At 42.7% G+C, this 18005-nt stretch overlaps 1 protein-coding gene across 4 annotated transcripts in view; it reads left to right on the top strand.

The window, feature by feature from the left end:
• mdn1 (midasin AAA ATPase 1) overlaps positions 1 to 18005 on the top strand; it is a 122260-nt gene that overhangs the window by 29480 nt on the left and 74775 nt on the right. For all 4 annotated transcript variants that reach the window (XM_084083172.1, XM_084083171.1, XM_084083170.1 and 1 more), the window contains exons 17-39: positions 188 to 291; positions 437 to 581; positions 2667 to 2763; positions 3240 to 3353; positions 3736 to 3883; positions 3975 to 4082; positions 4671 to 4822; positions 5831 to 6009; positions 6574 to 6782; positions 7661 to 7807; positions 8363 to 8504; positions 8827 to 8961; positions 10386 to 10524; positions 10622 to 10754; positions 11556 to 11686; positions 12086 to 12224; positions 12667 to 12781; positions 13011 to 13271; positions 14068 to 14265; positions 15003 to 15211; positions 15825 to 15947; positions 16783 to 16980; positions 17568 to 17675. In XM_084083172.1, the coding sequence (XP_083939298.1) occupies positions 188 to 291; positions 437 to 581; positions 2667 to 2763; positions 3240 to 3353; positions 3736 to 3883; positions 3975 to 4082; positions 4671 to 4822; positions 5831 to 6009; positions 6574 to 6782; positions 7661 to 7807; positions 8363 to 8504; positions 8827 to 8961; positions 10386 to 10524; positions 10622 to 10754; positions 11556 to 11686; positions 12086 to 12224; positions 12667 to 12781; positions 13011 to 13271; positions 14068 to 14265; positions 15003 to 15211; positions 15825 to 15947; positions 16783 to 16980; positions 17568 to 17675 (3434 nt within the window). The remainder of the gene's footprint in view (positions 1 to 187; positions 292 to 436; positions 582 to 2666; positions 2764 to 3239; positions 3354 to 3735; positions 3884 to 3974; positions 4083 to 4670; positions 4823 to 5830; positions 6010 to 6573; positions 6783 to 7660; positions 7808 to 8362; positions 8505 to 8826; positions 8962 to 10385; positions 10525 to 10621; positions 10755 to 11555; positions 11687 to 12085; positions 12225 to 12666; positions 12782 to 13010; positions 13272 to 14067; positions 14266 to 15002; positions 15212 to 15824; positions 15948 to 16782; positions 16981 to 17567; positions 17676 to 18005) is intronic.

Raw genomic sequence — 18005 nt, 5'->3', positions numbered from 1 at the left:
GGTGGACAGTAACACATTTCATTTATTTGAGTACATTTATTTTGAGGATACCAATTTCTAATCATTCCGCAATGCTTCATGTTCTTTCTTTCCCTTGTCGTGTGTGTGTGTGTGTGTGTGTGTGTGTGTGTGTGCGTGCGCACGTGTGTGTGTGTGTGTGTGTGCGTGCGTGCGCGTATGCACACAGCTGCCTTGCTCTCAGAGCAGTGGGAGGCGTTGGCAGTGAAACTGAGCCAGACCCAGCAGCAGATCAGGGCTTGTGAGACGGCCATGGTGTTCGCCTTCGTGGAGGTAACCATGGCTAACAATGTCTGCTCAGTCGCATCCTTTCATGTGCACATAAATCCCAGCTTTTCTCTCTCTAGTTGTAGCCCTAACGTATTCTGACCATAATGGTTCTATCCTTTGTCTTGTGTGTGTGTGTGTGTGTGTTCAGGGAACTCTAGCCCAGGCAGTGAAGAAGGGTCAGTGGATCCTACTGGATGAGATCAACCTGGCAGCAGCAGAGACACTGGAGTGTCTCAGTGGACTCCTGGAAGGAACCACCGGCTCCCTGGTTCTGCTAGACCGCGGAGATACCGGTAAGCATTATGCATGGATTTTGTGGGTTTCGCGTCCGAACAAAATAATCATATTTGAACTGGGACCCCCACCCTGACAAGCACTTGGAATTGTAGGCATTACTTATACAGTGGGGCAAAAAAGTATTTAGTCAGCCACCATTGTGCAAGTTCTCCCACTTAAAAAGATGAGAGAGGCCTGTAATTTTCATCATAGTTATACATCAACTATGAGAGACAAAATTAGGAAAAAAAATCCAGAAAATCACATTGTCTGATTTTTAAAGAATTTATTTGCAAATTATGAGGAAAATAAGTATTTGGTCAATAACAAAAGTTCATCTCAATATTTTGTTATATACCCTTTGTTGGCAATGACAGAGGTCAAACGTTTTCTGTAAGTCTTCACAAGGTTACCACACACTGTTGCTGGTATGTTGGCCCATTCCTCCATGCAGATCTCCTCTAGAGCAGTGATGTTTCGGGGCTGCCGCTGGGCAACACAGACTTTCAACTCCCTGCAAAGATTTTCTATGGGGTTGAGATCTGGAGACTGGCTAGGCCACTCCAGGACCTTGAAATGCTTCTTACGAAGCCACTCCTTCGTTGCCCGGGCGGTGTGTTTGGGATCATGGTCATGCTGAAAGACCTAGCCACGTTTCATCTTCAATGCCCTTGCTGATGGAAGGAGGTTTTCACTCAAAATCTCACGATACATGGCCCCATTCATTATTCCCTTTACACGGATCAGTCGTCCTGGTCCCTTTGCAGAAAAACAGCCCCAAAGCATTATGTTTCCACCCCCATGCTTCATAGTAGGTATGGTGTTCTTTGGTTGCAACTCAGCATTCTTTCTCCTCCAAACACGAGAAGTTGAGTTTTTACCAAAAAGTTCTATTTTGGTTTCATCTGACCATATGACATTCTCCCAATCCTCTTCTGGATCATCCAAATGCTCTCTAGCAAACCTCAGACGGGCCTGGACATCTACTGGCTTAAGCAAGGGGACACGTCTGGCACTACAGGATTTGAGTCCCTGGCGGCGTAGTGTGTTACTGATGGTAGCCTTTGTTACTTTGGTCCCAGCTCTCTGCAGGTCATTCACTAAGTCCCCCCGTGTGGTTCTGGGATTTTTGCTCACCATTATTAAAAAAAAATAAAAAAAAATTGATCCTACGGGGTGAGATCTTGCGTGGAGGAATGGGCCAACATACCAGCAACAGTGCGTGGTAACCTTGTGAAGACTTACAGAAAACATTTGACCTCTGTCATTGCCAACAAAGGGTATATAACAAAGTATTGAGATGAACTTTTGTTATTGACCAAATACTTATTTTCCTCATAATTTGCAAATAAATTCTTTAAAAATCAGACAATGTGATTTTCTGGATTTTTTTTCCTAATTTTGTATCTCATAGTTGATGTATAACTATGATGAAAATTACAGGCCTCTCTCATCTTTTTAAGTGGGAGAACTTGCACAATGGTGGCTGACTAAATACTTTTTTGCCCCTCTGTAGTTAGTTAGTCTACAGAATTTGTCCTGACAAAAAATGTTAAGAACAAGTTTTATTTTGCTTTATTCCATGATTATGGCTCATTTTGTACTTATCACATTGGCTGCCATGGACGCAGATCTGCGTTCTATTAAATAAAACCGTGGGCTGCCAGAAAAGGCCAGAACGCAGATCTGCGTTCTATTGTTTAATTATGGTTTAATAGACGATCGCGCTGTTTTCTATACATTCCGAAATCAGTTTTGCTTTCCACTCACCTCCGCCTCACCCGGAAGAAAAATCTGCGATTTACGTTTCCGGTTTCCGGTTTCAGCTTGAAAAATGAGATTTTTAGGCCAAAATAGGGCAAAACACGTATACCGTGTTTTTTTCACACGGTATAAAAAACGAAAGGAGAGCCCTGGTTGTATATTTCTTTACTCTGGACGACGAACAGTTAATGTCGATGTGTATACCAACGATCTGAAATCCGATCCTAAGCTAAGCTAAGCATTTGTTATTTTGCTATTTTTCTCTGTGGTGTTTGTTAACAGCATGTTTCTTTGGCATGATGTTCTGTTTGTCTTAACTGTCACCTGTCCTCATGTAGAGCCCCTGGTTCGGCACCCTGACTTCCGCCTGTTCGCCTGCATGAACCCAGCTACTGACGTGGGCAAGAGGAACCTGCCTCCTGGCATCAGGAATAGGTGAGAAGCCGATTTGGTGAAAGCGTGGTGTGATTGTTTGTCTCAAGGCAATCCTGTCTGACTGTGTCAACCTTACACACTGAATGGTTATATTTCAACCTGGCAGAACTATTTCGGGCATTTGAGCAAATTCTAGAAGAAGTAAAAAGAATATATATTCTATATTTTAAAGAAATAGAGGTGAAAATAGTCTATAAGGGCCAATTTGATTGTGCACACTGCCAGTTGGCTTTCTGTTTTTTGAAATATTGAGTGACTTTAATTTTATAATGGTTCTCGCATCAGGCTGAAGCCTTCAAACCGAAGTCCATCGGTTCTCAAAGTGGGGTTCCAGGGGGTCTACAGCAAAATTAGTTAATAAATATAGTCAACTTGTTATGGTGACTCGGCATGTAAACGTGTGGTAAACATATGGACTCGCTGAGCCACCATCTTGTACAGTATGTCTGAACCTGCTCTCCCTGTGTCCCTCCCAGGTTTACGGAGCTGTACGTGGAGGAGCTGGAGAATGACGGTGACCTGCGCATTCTAGTCTCAGACTACCTCAAGGGCTTGAACCCACACCGGAGTGTCATCAATGGAATCATAAGGTAAGGTCGACAAAGTTATGTTACGGTATGAATAAATTGCTGACACCCTGCCACCCGATTTCGACTAGATCATTGGTGCCATGGGCACACCAATCTCGCAATTGCAACTATGTGTCTTAGAATTCTCAGTCTTCAATTTCTGCTTTATAACTCTGAATTCTGTTACACTATAACCCCTTGCAAGTGCAAGGGGGAAAAAATATTTTAAAATGTATTCAGTGGTGGAACTGGTCTTCCATAGTAACCTCAATGTCCACTTTGATTTTGTTACCTGTTTACATTACCAAATCAATTATATATCTTTTTAGATAATTTTAATTCCTTAAGTTTAGTACATGTTGTCTCCATTGTGTGCTGTAATGATCACCTACCTTGTGTGCAGTTTTTACTTGGCGGTACGAAAGGAGGCCACCAGCCACCTGGTGGACGGTACGGGCCACAGACCACACTACAGTCTGCGCACGCTCTGCAGGGCCCTCAAGTATGTAGCGGCCAACCCTTGTGTCAGCGTGCAGCGCTCTCTCTATGAGGTGAGATATCAGCCCTGCAACTCTCCATCATCTTCTTAGCAGTTATTCTTTTTCTGTTAATGAGAAGAACATTATTTATTTGTTTTTTCAGGGCTTCTGTCTGAGTTTTCTGACACAGCTGGACAGAAGCTCCCACCCTCTGGTCCAGAAGTTGGTCAGCCAGCATATCCTGGGAGGAAACGTCAAGTGTCTCAAACAGGTGTGTCCCGTGATGGTGATGTGATTCACATAATGGAATTATTATTACTGGGGCAATACCTGTTGTACCCATTGTCTAGAACCCCTTAACATGGACGCCAGTCTATAACGTCAGGCGTTAGAAACGCATGCCCATTTTGTTATGCAATATTTGGGGGGTGGCGGGGGGGGGGGCTTTGCCACCTTGTTCATGAATTTTCTCTATGAATTAATTTCAAAAGCTGATTCATTTCAGATAAAGCGTTAGTATACATTACAGTAGTGTGTTTTTTTTTTAATAGTTTTTTTGGGGGGGGCATTTTTAAGCCTTTAATTGAAAGTGGCAGTGGAGAGAGAGACAGGAAATGTGGAGAGAGAGTGGGGAAATGTCATTTAGCAAAAAGTCAGCCTGGAATTGAACCTGGTGGCTCGTGGGCATGTGGTATGCACCTTATCCTCTTGGTTATTGGGGTCGACCCTTGCATAGCTTTGCTTGTCCATCAGTAGATGCTGAATGTATTTACACGTTTGTCAGCATCCTATTACTATAACAATACGATACCCTATTGCAATGTTAGGTGGTTAATGTTTCCATTTTGCCCCCTCCCAGCCCATCCCAGCCCCCCCGGGTCGGCTCTCTGTGCAGATGGAGGGCTACTGGGTGTCCCAGGGAGAGATGGAGCCAGCGCTGGACCCCAGCTACATCCTCACCCCCGCCGTCAAACTCAACCTTCGAGACCTTGTCAGAGTCGTGTCTGCCGGGTATGGAAAGATTTAGCATGACCCAACCCTGACCTCCCCCAAATCCATCCCATAGATCTATGGCTGTCTAGGCAGATCTACAGTAAATGCCTAGACAGCTATTTTGGCTGAGCTATTTCGGTATCTACTGATGGAGAGCGTATCCAAATTTCGATTAGGAAATTATTTGACTATTGGATTGCATTTTAATGAGGGGGATAAAGGCCTGTGGTGTTTGGTTGGTGGGAAAGAGCGATCATCAACAATAGTTTCATTGTCCGGCTTATATACGCATTCAACTGTATTACCTTGGATTGAACGTACACAATAGTAATGCTGTGTACTCCATAAATAAATATCGTATAAACAAGAGTGTCAACATAATGTAATATTTTTTGTATTTACATTGTGGTGTTAATCTTGTAATGACATTATATTCATTTATATATATCACTCTGCCACTTGAGCAAATGGAGTAGTGTCGCCATGTGCCATCATATTATTTGTGGTTTATGCACGCCAGACGCCAGTGGTTGTCATGGTAATGTCGGAGACAGTGCCCTTGTTACACGGGTCACTGGTCCATACCAAATCGACTCAATAATTGTCTGTTCTTTCATAAGTTTACATCTGTCCACTCATTACACATGCACGCACGTGCACACGTCCAGTATGGGCATACGTCTGATTTCCAAATGACCTCTGCTTTTTAAAATGCCTATTTTTACTAAATTATTGATTAGTGTTATATTTATAGACGGTTACCATTCTGCCATTTGTGTGCAAGTATAGCTACAGAGTATATGCACACAATATGTGCAAAATATTTGATGATCAACAGTTTGATCATTGTGCAATGTTTCATTACTTTCAGAATGAAAAACTGCAAAATAACCTACAAACAGCCCACTGTATGCTTGTACCCTGAAAATAGACAGTTGCATGATATTTAATCCAATCCTAATCCTTCTATGGACAGGTTCAAGAACATTAAATCTCCCTCTTTGGTGGTCTTTTGCGCGTTCTCAGGTCCCATCCGGTGCTTCTGCAGGGAGAGACGTCGGTGGGGAAGACCAGCCTGATCAGGTGGCTGGCTTCTGCTACAGGGAACCAGTGTGTGAGGATCAACAACCACGAGCACACTGACATCCAGGAGTACATCGGCTGCTACTCGTCAGACGACAAGGGCAAGCTGATGTTCCAAGAGGGTATGAGTGATACTTTTATTTTTTTAAAGACATTCATGTAGCTGTATCTATAGTAAAAACTAATATGACACAGATGCTTTCCCAGATTGAAAGGTATAACAACCTATAGGCTTGGGATAAAGGTTAACCCATTAAATCCGGGATACGCATCTACAAAATGTCTTCTAAATCCTAACTGGTTTCTGAAAAACGTATTTTGCTACAATATCAGTGGTGCTCAAACTTTTTCATGTCAAGGACCCCCAAAATGATGTATGAATGTATTTGGCCGCCGACCCTCATCTCAAAATAGTTCCAGGGACCCCCAGAAGCAAAGATTTGTGTTACAAATGTTCGCTTTAAAAATATATATATTCAAAGATTTGCACACAGTATGAAATAATGGTTATAGCTAAAATCTAAAATGACACGGATACGTCCCCGTATTGAATTCAGTGTCTTGCTGGGGAGGTGATCCGGTGACCTTATGACGGGAATCGAAAGGCCACCCTCAGTCATATTTAGGAGATGCCTCGATCTAATACACTACTGCCCCCCCCCCCCCACCACCCGCACCCATTATAGGTGTATTGATCGATGCCATGAGGAAAGGCTACTGGATCATCCTGGACGAGTTGAACCTGGCGCCCACCGACGTGCTGGAGGCTCTCAACAGACTGCTGGACGACAACAGGGAGCTGTTTGTGGCCGAGACGCAGGAGGTGATCAAGGCTCATCCCCGGTTCATGCTGTTCGCCACCCAGAATCCCCCAGGCCTCTACGGAGGCAGAAAGGTACGGAGGAGGTCACTCGGCACGAGATGAGGTTGTTGTACGATGGCACGCCTATCCCCTCATCATTCTCTTTTACGCTTCCCTGTCTCATCCATCTCTCTTTATGCTCTCTGCTGTCTTTGCCTATTTTCTCTCTCTCTCTCTCTCTCTGAAGGACAATGCATGCTTTGGTTTGCACGACAGGTGTTGATCGATGTATAGCATTGAAAATGGAGGGATTTTTTATAATAATATATTTTTTATAGATTTTTGGCATTTTATGACAAAACAAAACAAACAAACAGCTCAGCTCAGACACGTTGCAAAACAAAGGACACAGATACAAATATAGACTCCACATACCTACATCGGACCATAAAATAAAACATTATTTACCCACATTGTTTGGTGCTTTACAGTCTGTAGATGGGTGAATAACTACACCAAGAACAAAACAATTATAGTGTTAGTATCCAAAAAAATCACACCCTGTGTGAAGTGAGTGGTGCCTTTGATGAGCCCCGTATTGATGTTGTCATCAATGTTTGTTTATTGGACATACATACATACGGACGGACACACAGACAAAGTCAGATATAGGAGTGGTTGGCACCACTCAAAAATAGAAATAAACAAGGATTAATTATCTTATACATCAAGGTTAGCGGTATCGCACAAAAGTGATTTTTTAAAAAGGACCAAACAAATTGTCAAAGAAAAAACACTACCTCCACTTGTTGTAAATCTCTTGGCAATGCTGTTGGCAAGTCGCAGAAAGTGACACAATGGTCACGCAAAGCATGAATTGACCCTTGAGTCTGTGTCTCTTGAGCACGTTCTCTCCGTCTCTTCTCGCTCCACTATAAACTGATGGGCTTGTCTTTCCATCCGCGTTCCAGGTGCTCTCCAGGGCTTTCAGGAATCGCTTTGTGGAGCTGCACTTTGACGAGCTGCCCAGTGCAGAGCTGGAGACCATCCTGCACCAGAGATGCAGTCTGCCCCCTTCTTACTGCACCAAGCTGGTCAAGGTCATGCTGGACCTCCAGGTGGGTGACTGGAGACCATGAGCCGCTGTGGATGCTTATTGCAGTGGTTCTAAAACATTTTTTCATGTCTCTGACAAGGTCAGATGAACCACTGATATTATAGAAACATAAAAAAAAAATGAATTTAGAAGATTTTTAGAATCCCCAGAAGCAAAGATTTGAGTTACAAAGGTTTGAATATATATTCAAAGATTTGCACAAATTGTCACGATTTTTCAAAAAAATGCAGATCTACAAGCTTGCGGCACTCATGCTGCGCCATGAGCTTGTAGAAATCTAAAAATGACACAGATTCTTTTCCGGTCTTCAAATTGATATTGTATGGTACGAATGTATCTGGCCGCAGATCCCCATCTGAAAAACATTGTGCCAGGGACCCCAATAAGAGAAGATTTGTGTAAAATGTTTCCAAATTATCTACATTTTTTAAAAGACATTTTCAAGATTTTTCAAAAATAGCAGGGAAGCTAGGATAAATGGTTAATGTCGTCTCCTATTTTGATTAGTTATTGCATCATCCAGATCCATCCATGTGATACTTGTTCTTTCTTCTAGTCCTTACGCAGGGGATCGTCAGTGTTTGCTGGCAAACACGGCTTCATCACCCTTCGAGATCTGTTCCGCTGGGCCGACCGCTACAGGCTAGAAGAGCAGACGGACTCCTCTCGGGATTGGCTACAGCACTTAGTTGACGATGGTGAGGCCTGTTGGTGCTTCTGTTTTGTTCTGGAATCGTCTAGTACAGTGGTTCTCAACCAGTGGTACGGGGACCACCGGTCTTCCTTGAAGGGATTCCAGGTGGTACCCAGCTAAATGATGGAGAGTTGGTAACCAAATGGACCCTTATAGATCTTTAACTCTTGAGAGTGTAAAATGAAACCAAATGGACCCTTTGGTTTCATTTTACACTCTCAAGAGTTAAAACATTAATTTACAAGAAGTCTACACAATTTTGGACATACAAGGTTTCCACTGACAGCGACAAAAAGAGTTGTTGTTAATTGCGTTGCTTCCATCAGGCTACATGCTGCTGGCCGGGCGTGTGAGGAAACCAGAGGAGGTGAACACCATTCAGTCCATCCTGGAGAAACACTTCAAGAGGACGGTCACCCCAGAAAACCTCTTCTCCCAGGCGCAGGTTACCAGCCAGTTCAGTGAGTACAACTATGACCATTATTCTATCCATTACTTTTTTGTATTTATCAAATAATCTTGAAGAGATTGCTTTTGGTGGCGCAGTGGTGAAGTACCTGCCCAGTGCCCACCACCACCACCACAGAGTCTGGGGGTTTGAATCCACCATGATGAATCTGGCTTTGTCGAGCGTCTATATACAAACACAATTGGCCTATGTTGCGGGTAGGGAAGCCAAGCTATCACGATTACAAATGTAAGTTGACGATTGATAACACTCAAATAGTTGCAACTAACGATTTCATTGTGTGTTTGGCATTGGACAGTGGAACATAAGAAGCCTTTTAGGCTTTGTAATAAAAAAATACACGGGGGCAAATAACTGAATATACAAAACAATTATTAACATATTCATTTTTATACATGTATACATTTTTAATTGTGACACGTTGTGAGCTTGTAGATCTGTTATTTCTGCTTTTTTTTATTATTTGAAAATGTGTGAAAATCTTTCAACATGGAAACGATTATGGAAAAAAATATCGTTTTTGAAAAAGAAAAATACGTTTCAGTCAAAAAAATCGATGACTTTATTGAAATTGATCATTTGACGAACTGTTGAACTGTACCACTAACCAGAAAGGACCAGAGCAGAATGCAGAGCTGTGTCCACTTGACTTCATGACCACAAACTGACCCAGCTGACCTCAGCTTACACGCTTCATTAGCAGGTCAACTCATGAAACATGGGTCAGGAGACTAATTATTCGGTCACGCAACCATGTTCATGGGTAACTAGTAAATATGTTTTTCCACGCTTCCTATATTTGTAAAGACAATAAAACATTTTCAAAAGATAAAAAAAAAATCTTTTGAAAAGAATTTCAGGAAAAAAAAAAGATTAAGAATTAAAGCTAAATGCCTAAATTGTAAAAGTTGGTGAGATAAGGGTCAAGCAGGTTGTTGAGCTGGTGGAGTGATGGTGGTTTCCTGTGTGGTGCAGGGTTATTTTCGTTGACAAAAAAAAATTGTCGACTGCCTTTTTTCACTGACAAAAACTAAACAAAAACAAAATAACAACTAAGCTATGGTGACTAAAACTATAACTAAATATGCTGACAATTTTGTCAACAAATAAAAAATAGACTAGAATGAGAGACTAGTGGAGAAGAGATTCAGTAGAACTAAGACAAGTAATTTCATGCTTGGTTGTGTGCGGGTGTCACTCTCCGAAAATAGCCGATTTACAAGCTGCGACACCTTGTAGATCTGCTATTTTCGGCACATCAGGCATTTCGACGCCATCACGGCCGGCCAAAATGCATTTTAGTCGACTAAATCAACACTACCGTAGATTTAGTCGACTAAAATCTTATGGTATGAAGTCAACTAAAACATTTCAGATAGCTAAACATATGCTGTCAACATTAACACTGGTGTGCAGGTCCATTCATTGACAGCATCGCTGGCGTTCCTGAGGAGTTCCGTCACGTGGTGTGGACCGACGGCATGAGGAGACTGGCCGTTATGGTGGGACGGGCGCTTCGCTTCGGAGAGTCTGTCCTGCTCGTAGGAGACACCGGGTAAGATCCAGGAACAGCGTCCTACGGCAGTGATGCTCAACCTTTTTAATGTCAAGGACATTACGAGTTTTCAGCCTCTCTTCGTTCTCTCGCCCAGATGTGGTAAGACCACCATCTGCCAGCTGTTTGCTGCCCTGGCCGGACAGAAGTTCTTCTCTCTGAACTGTCACCTTCACATGGAGACGTCCGATTTCCTGGGAGGACTGCGTCCTGTCAGACACACCAACCAGGTACCCAACGTCACAAATGTTTTGTACTATTCACGGCGTGGCCCAGTAGGAGGTGACGCAATCTACAGACCTGAGTCTGTCTGTCTCTGCGAGTTTGTCCGGGGCTAATCTCGTAAACCGGCTCGAAATGTCTTGTGCACGCTGCCAGCAGGCCAAGGAGTTATGTTTAATATGTTTTATTTTATTTTAAATATAACTTGCATTTTATAATGGAAGTCAATGATGGTCAGATCGGATTGAAACCTTGCCTACATATGGAGTCATACAGTATGTCATAGAAACATCGTAGGTGACTTTTAGTCTCGTTGAACTGCCAAGTAGAAACCAGTGGCTCACCACTCAGCGGTACCCAGAATATGATATTTGGGTTTTCATTACAGTTTGGTTTATTTTTAAATACATTTTTAAAAATCCAGTTTAGTTTAGTCAGGCACCCGGAACTAGTGGCGCTGTGGGAGCCAACCCAGGGCAAAGCCAGGAAAGGCAAGAAGCGCACCACCTACGTAGATACACTGCAGCGCGACGATAGGGTAGAGTGTAGAGGGCAGCGATTCAGGAGTCCCGAGTTGGTGTTGGCTAGACGACACTCTTCGCATCGCATCGATATTAGGGTTTTCATTCCAGTTTAGTTTATTTAGTCCAGTGAACTCAAATAATGTATCTGTGAATACAATTCCTCTCTGTAGAGCAGAAAACTAGTGAATTGTGGTGGGAAATTGAGTACCAGTGTTACAGAATGTAGAGTACGAGGTTGCCATGTTGTGAGCAAACTGAGCCCGTTCCTGTGTTGTGTGGATGCAGAGAGACGCTGAAGATGGCAGGCTGTTTGAGTGGCATGATGGTCCCCTGGTGCTGGCTATGAAGCAGGGAGGGGTCTTCCTTATGGACGAGATATCCCTGGCAGATGACTCTGTGCTGGAGAGGCTAAACAGGTAGGTGAAAGTTAAACACACACCCTTTGAATTACTGTACTTTTGAGGACATCTTAGGACGGTAATTTTATAAATGTCAATTTTACAATTTAACCTTAAAGAATTAGTTTAATTCGGCACAAGCTCACACAACGCGTCATGCTGTAGATAAGCTATTTTGGGTGAGGCGACAGCAGCGCACGAAATAAAAGTTTGATGTGAAATAATGGCGATGCATTCTCGTATCGTTCTGGTGTGTAATGACCTTAAATCTAATTCTTACAACACACACACACACGCACACGCACACACTACAGAAATGCATGCATACATACAGTATATAAACGGATACATAACAGTGCACAAATCAAACACAGCAGACCAAAACCAGTGTTATAACCGTGGTGCGTGTGTTCTCAGTGTTCTGGAGACAGAGAGGTCTCTCTGTCTGGCAGAGAAAGGCAGCGGTGACAGCGATGACGTGGAACTGATCACTGCGGCGAGCGGCTTTCGCCTCGTGGCCACCATGAATCCTGGCGGAGACTTTGGTAAAAAGGAGGTAAACAACAATGTCCCCCTTTCGTGTTTTTCAGAAGTGAAAGTTTTCCGCTGACCTTTTAAAGTTTATTTTCGAATTGGTCTTCATAATTCACAGTTTTATGAATTGCAACCAGCCCGGGCCATTCTGATCTAGGGCTGCAACTATCTTTGCGAGTATTATTACTGTTAACTTTTTTGATTTATCGAATGACTGAAAAGCACTTTTTATATTTATTTATCATATTTATTCTTTTTTATATTTGACTACCGTACCTTTATTGATCTGATTAACAACTTAAGCCCTATTTAATACTTCACAAAAATAGCTAAAATGGCAGATCTGTTATGTTTATGAGCTTGTAGAGCAGCTATTTTCTCAAATGTTACAGTGTGTGTGACCTTATATTCACGGTGCTTGTTCATTGTGTGTGTGTGTGTGTGTGTGTGTGTTCCCGGGATAGCTCTCCCCTGCGCTGAGGAACCGTTTCACAGAGATCTGGTGTCCCCAGAGCAACAGTCGCAGTGACCTGGTGCAGATCGTCCAGCACAACCTCCGCTCGGGCCTGTCGCTGGACGGTAAGTGATGGCAGTAAATTGTATCAGAAACCAGAAGTGTCTCTACTGTAGCCATGGTCCATAGTTCTCCTTAAACACAAATGCATGATTTTTTGTCAACGTGAGAACGATTATGAACGATTATTATACCAATACCTTTGTACTTTTAGTACAAAGGTATACTTCTACATTGCAGTATTGATACTTTTACTCAAGTAAAACATTTGAATACTTTTTTCCACCACTGCAGGTGGAGACCTCGCCGAGCTGATGCTGGACTTCATCGACTGGCTGCAGCGGCAGGACTTTGGCCGGCGCTGCATCCTGAGCGTGCGGGACGTCCTGTCCTGGGTCTACTTCCTCAACGTGGTATGCGAGCGCGACGAGGACGGCTTCATGACCATGGGCAACATGGAGGACGACGAGGAGGCGGAGTGGGACCTCCGGCTGGACACGGTCACCGCTTTCATCCACGCCGCCTGCCTGGTCTACATCGACGGCATCGGCGCAGGTGAGCCAGTGGGCTCGGGTGGGGGCGGGGGTGCAAGTTTAACAAGCCCAGTGCCCAGAATAGGTAAATGTGTTAACTCATTCACTGAGTTTTTCAGAACAGTCTGCAGTAGGGGTGTGCCGATACAGTAATTTCACGATACGATACACGATATTGGGCTTACAATATCGATACGATCCGATATATGGCACTTTTTTATTATGAAAATATATGGGGGTGAAAAAAAGGTTATGAAAATTTATGGGGGGGGAGAAGCAAATCCTAACAAATACTTATGTTTTTGCATTATTATTGCAACAAAAAAAAAGTAAAAAAATATATATATATTTTTTTCTTCCAAAAACACCCAAACGATACATATATATATATCGTTTTGGCCCTTGAAAGGTTAGTTAGAAAGGTTAGTAAAAATGCCCAAAAACGCTGGCAGTGACTGCAGACTAGGGGTGTGCCGATATATCGTCATCGCTATACGTTTTCGTGACGATATATTGGCACACTCCTAGTCTGCAGCCAATGCCAGCGTTTTTGAGCATTTTTACTAATCTTTCAAGAGCCACAGAATAAATGACGGCGGAGTGTCTCTGCTTCAAAAAAGCGTGTCACTGCGACCCTCCGTTCTTTAGTTATTGGTTGTTGAATATAGCTTGTTCTCGCCAAAAACGCATAAAAAAACAAGAAAGCAGAGAAGAATGTGTTTTCCATTCATTTCCATTCATATTATACGTGGACAATAGGCTATGATGTTATGGGGCAATAGACTATGATGTGATGTGACTCTTTGTGTCTACTAAAGGGACTACGGTGTCCAGTGCAGACAATGCCCTGCAGGCTCGCAGGGACTGTCTGAATTTCCTGGAACTGAGGCTCAGCAAGAAGACCAAACTGGACCAGGACATGAAGGACGCTCTGAGGGTCTATGACACCAGCATGCCCAGAGAGCCCCAGTGGGGGGACGACTTCTTCGGCATTGACCCCTTCTACATAGCTTTAGGTTTGGATTCTGGTATTGTCCTTTCTGAATACTATCAGGGTTTGAACAAAAAGAAATATGTATTTTTTTTAACCACTTAAGCCCTTCTGCAAGCTCACAATGCATCACGATGTGACTCGTTGTGAGCTTGTAGATATGCTATTTTAGCTCCTTTTTAATTAAAATAATAAATAGATGAACATAAAAATAGGGATGCCAGGGGTTAATGTGGTTAACATACATGAATGAATGAATGCTTTGGGGTCATCAAAAGCAGAGGCATGACCCCCCCCCCCCCAAAAACAAAACCCCAGCAAATCCGACCCTGATTATAAGTGACTAAAATGACTGAGAACTCTTAACCCATTCAATCCGAGAACTATTTAAAAATAGCAGATTTACAAGCTTTGAATATATATTTTCTTAAAGCGACATTTTCTAAAATTTGTTCCAGGGACGTCCAGAAGCAAAGATTTGAATAACAAATGTTCGCTTTAAAAATATAAACATTCAAAGATTTGCAGAAATATAAGATTTTTCAAAAATAGCAGATCTACAAGCTCATAGAGCGGCACTCGGTGCCGCGCTATGAGCTTGTATATCTGCGATTTTTGAATAGCCAAAGTACAAAATAGTGGTTATACTGTAGTTAAAATCTAAAATGACACAGATGCGTTCCCGGGCTCTCAGACCAAAATACCCTGAAAATTGCGCTGTGCATGCGGTTCAAATGAATCTTTTTAATTGCTGATTTCCAGGACCTGTGAGTGACAGTCGGCGTGTGTCCGACTACGCCATGGCGGCGGGCACCACCGCGGTGAACGCCCAAAGGCTGCTCCGTGCGCTGAAGCTGCAGAGGCCCGTGCTGCTGGAGGGCTCCCCGGGGGTGGGCAAGACCAGCCTGGTGGCCGCCTTGGCCAAGTCCTCTGGGAACCACCTCGTCCGAATCAACCTCTCGGAACAAACGGTAATGAGTCATCATATGAGTATTTCTGTCAATTTTAGGGCTGTAATTATGATTTGTTGCGTTGCAATACTGTAACCGAGGTGATGTATTGTGATTTTTTTTCCTCCTTTTTTCTATGAAATCTTATTTTTGGGAAACTGTCATAGTATAAAGAACACGAACACACCACCACTATGCATAAAGAACACACCACCATTATGCACAACATCGGAGTGAAAAAGGTTTAGTTTTTTATGCAATCAGAACAGAACAGTTTGATCTACATTTGTATTTATCTCACACACGCAAAAATAGTGAACACTACGCATCGCATCACAATGTGTTGTAGATCAGCTATTTTCACTATTTGATTCTAACTATTCTATAATGCCATGCTGATGTTGATGAATTGAATACATAGGACGCCAATGAAACAAGACCACAAGGACTTTTTTTGTGTTATCCTTTTAGACCCAGTGTTTGTCTGTTCTCGTGCTGTTTTGCATTTTTCTCTAATGAAATATTCAATCAATGCCCAAAATAGGGATTGATTATTAATCCATTATTTTATGAAATTATCCTTTTATTTCTAACTGTTACACTCCTACCACTGACATCATTGTCTCCATGGCAGGATGTGACTGACCTGTTTGGAACAGACCTGCCAGTGGAGGGAGGAAAGGGAGGAGAGTTTGCGTGGCGTGACGGCCCTCTGCTGGCCGCACTGAAGGCTGGCCACTGGATTGTACTGGATGAGGTATGGACCCCCTCCTCCCTACTTAATCCAAGCAGGGCCTTGTCTGATGAATAATTTGAACAATGTTCCCACCTCCCTTAGCGTTTTAATTTACAAGAACAGTAGGTAAGCTGATGGAACACAGTATGAGGTTTTAACACAAATATGCCATTTATTCCTATAATCCCTTAAGACATCTTAAAACATCGGGAGGTCTACAATATGCTTTAGCCTAGTTGAGGGTTTATAATGAATAAGCAATGTACATATTCTTCATATTAGCAGCACTTGAACCCCCTAAAAAGAGTGATAATTTAGAATAAGCAGTGGTGGAAAAAGTACAAAAATATTTTACTTAAGTAAAAGTACCAAGACTGCAATGTAGAAATACCCTGTTACAAGTAAAAGTCCGGAATTTAAGTATTGTTATGAAAATGTACTTAAAGTACAAAAAGTGAAAGTCCCATTTCACACGTTTTCAAATGTATAAAATGTAAATGTATATATTTCTTTGAAAATAGCCGATCTATTTTCAGGCTTTTTTCGGCTATTTTCAAATTGCCAAAGTTTAAATGGGGCTGAAGTGGTTTCGTAATAATAGTCAAAATCTACAAAGTAAGTAGTAACTAAAGTTTTCAAATAATTGTAGTGGAGTAAAAGTACAATATTTGCCTCTGAGATGTAGTGGAGTAGTAGTAAAAGTATTGCAAATTGGAAATACTCCAGTAAAGTAAAAGTACCCCAAAATTATTCTGAAGTGCAGCACTTGAGTACTTAGTTACTTTCCGCCACTGAAAATAAGGTATTATGACGTCCAGGAGGATAACAAAGCAACTGTTTCCCCTGGCACCTATAGTTGAACCTGGCCTCCCAGTCTGTGCTGGAGGGCCTGAATGCCTGCTTCGACCACCGAGCTGAGATCTACATTCCAGAGCTGGGCATGAGCTTCCAGGTGCAGCACGAGAAGACCAAGATCTTTGGCTGCCAGAACCCCTTCACACAGGGAGGCGGGCGCAAGGGACTCCCTAAATCCTTCCTTAACAGATTCACCCAGGTAAATACACAGTATGTCAGGGGTCTTCAACAGGGGGTCCTCGGAGTTACTACAGGGCGTTCGCCAAATCTTTGTGTGACATGATTTTCTTTTTTACATTAACCACTTGAACCCTAGCATCCCTATTCTGAGGCGAACATTAGCCGAAAATAGCAGATCTACAAGCTCACAACGCCTCACGCTGCGAGGCGTTGTGAGCTTGTAGATCGGCTATTTTTGCCAAAGAGGTATATAGGTGTAGAGGGAAAAAAGAGCAGATCAAGTAAAAAAAAAGTTTAATCTGAGACACAATTTTATACAATATAGAGGGGGGGGTCCCTGCTTCATCTGTCTCTCAGCTAGGGGGTCCCCTTGGCCTGAAAACGTTGAAGACCCCTGCTGTATGTCATTCAGCTTCTAGTATGTCATTGTTCTTCTGTATATTTCTTTTCGTATTTGTAATTCGGCCTTTCTGTCTAGCTAGGTAGCTTTCTATGTATTTCTCAACTAAATGTCGTTTTTTACTGTTTATTTGCTCTCTCACCCTTATTTCTGTGTTTGTTTTGCATTAATGCAATTCATTTCCTATTGGTGAAATCCAAATCCAGGTGTATGTGGACCAACTCACCAGCAAAGACATGGAATTCATCGGAGACTCCATTTTCCCCAACATCGATAAGAAAATCATCTGCAAAATGGTGGAGTTCAACAACAGGGTAGGTTTGACATAATTATGCCACAGCATGTCTCCATGCTGGGGGGACACTGTACATGTGGAATTGGGGACTGATCATGTGGTGCCAACCAAGGCCAATGCCCACTGGCATGCCCAGCAGTGACCGATGTTCCCCACAGCTGGATAAAGAGACTGTGAAGACATTACTTTGCGAGGTCATTAATTCAATGTCACATTGATTGCACTGTCTGGTGCAATGGAAGCACACAAGACAAGCTCCAATGAGGGTAGTTCCTCTAAACCACATGGTCCCTAGCGTCCCTATTCTTATAAAACGTGAACATCGTGGGCACACCTGTATTTTTGCTAT

Source organism: Gymnoscopelus microlampas, assembly GCF_963454915.1.
Source record: "Gymnoscopelus microlampas genome assembly, chromosome: 16".
Taxonomy (NCBI): Eukaryota; Metazoa; Chordata; class Actinopteri; order Myctophiformes; family Myctophidae; genus Gymnoscopelus; species Gymnoscopelus microlampas.
The sequence above is the reverse complement of the archived record's forward strand: the minus strand, read 5'-3'. Positions and strand labels throughout refer to the sequence as shown.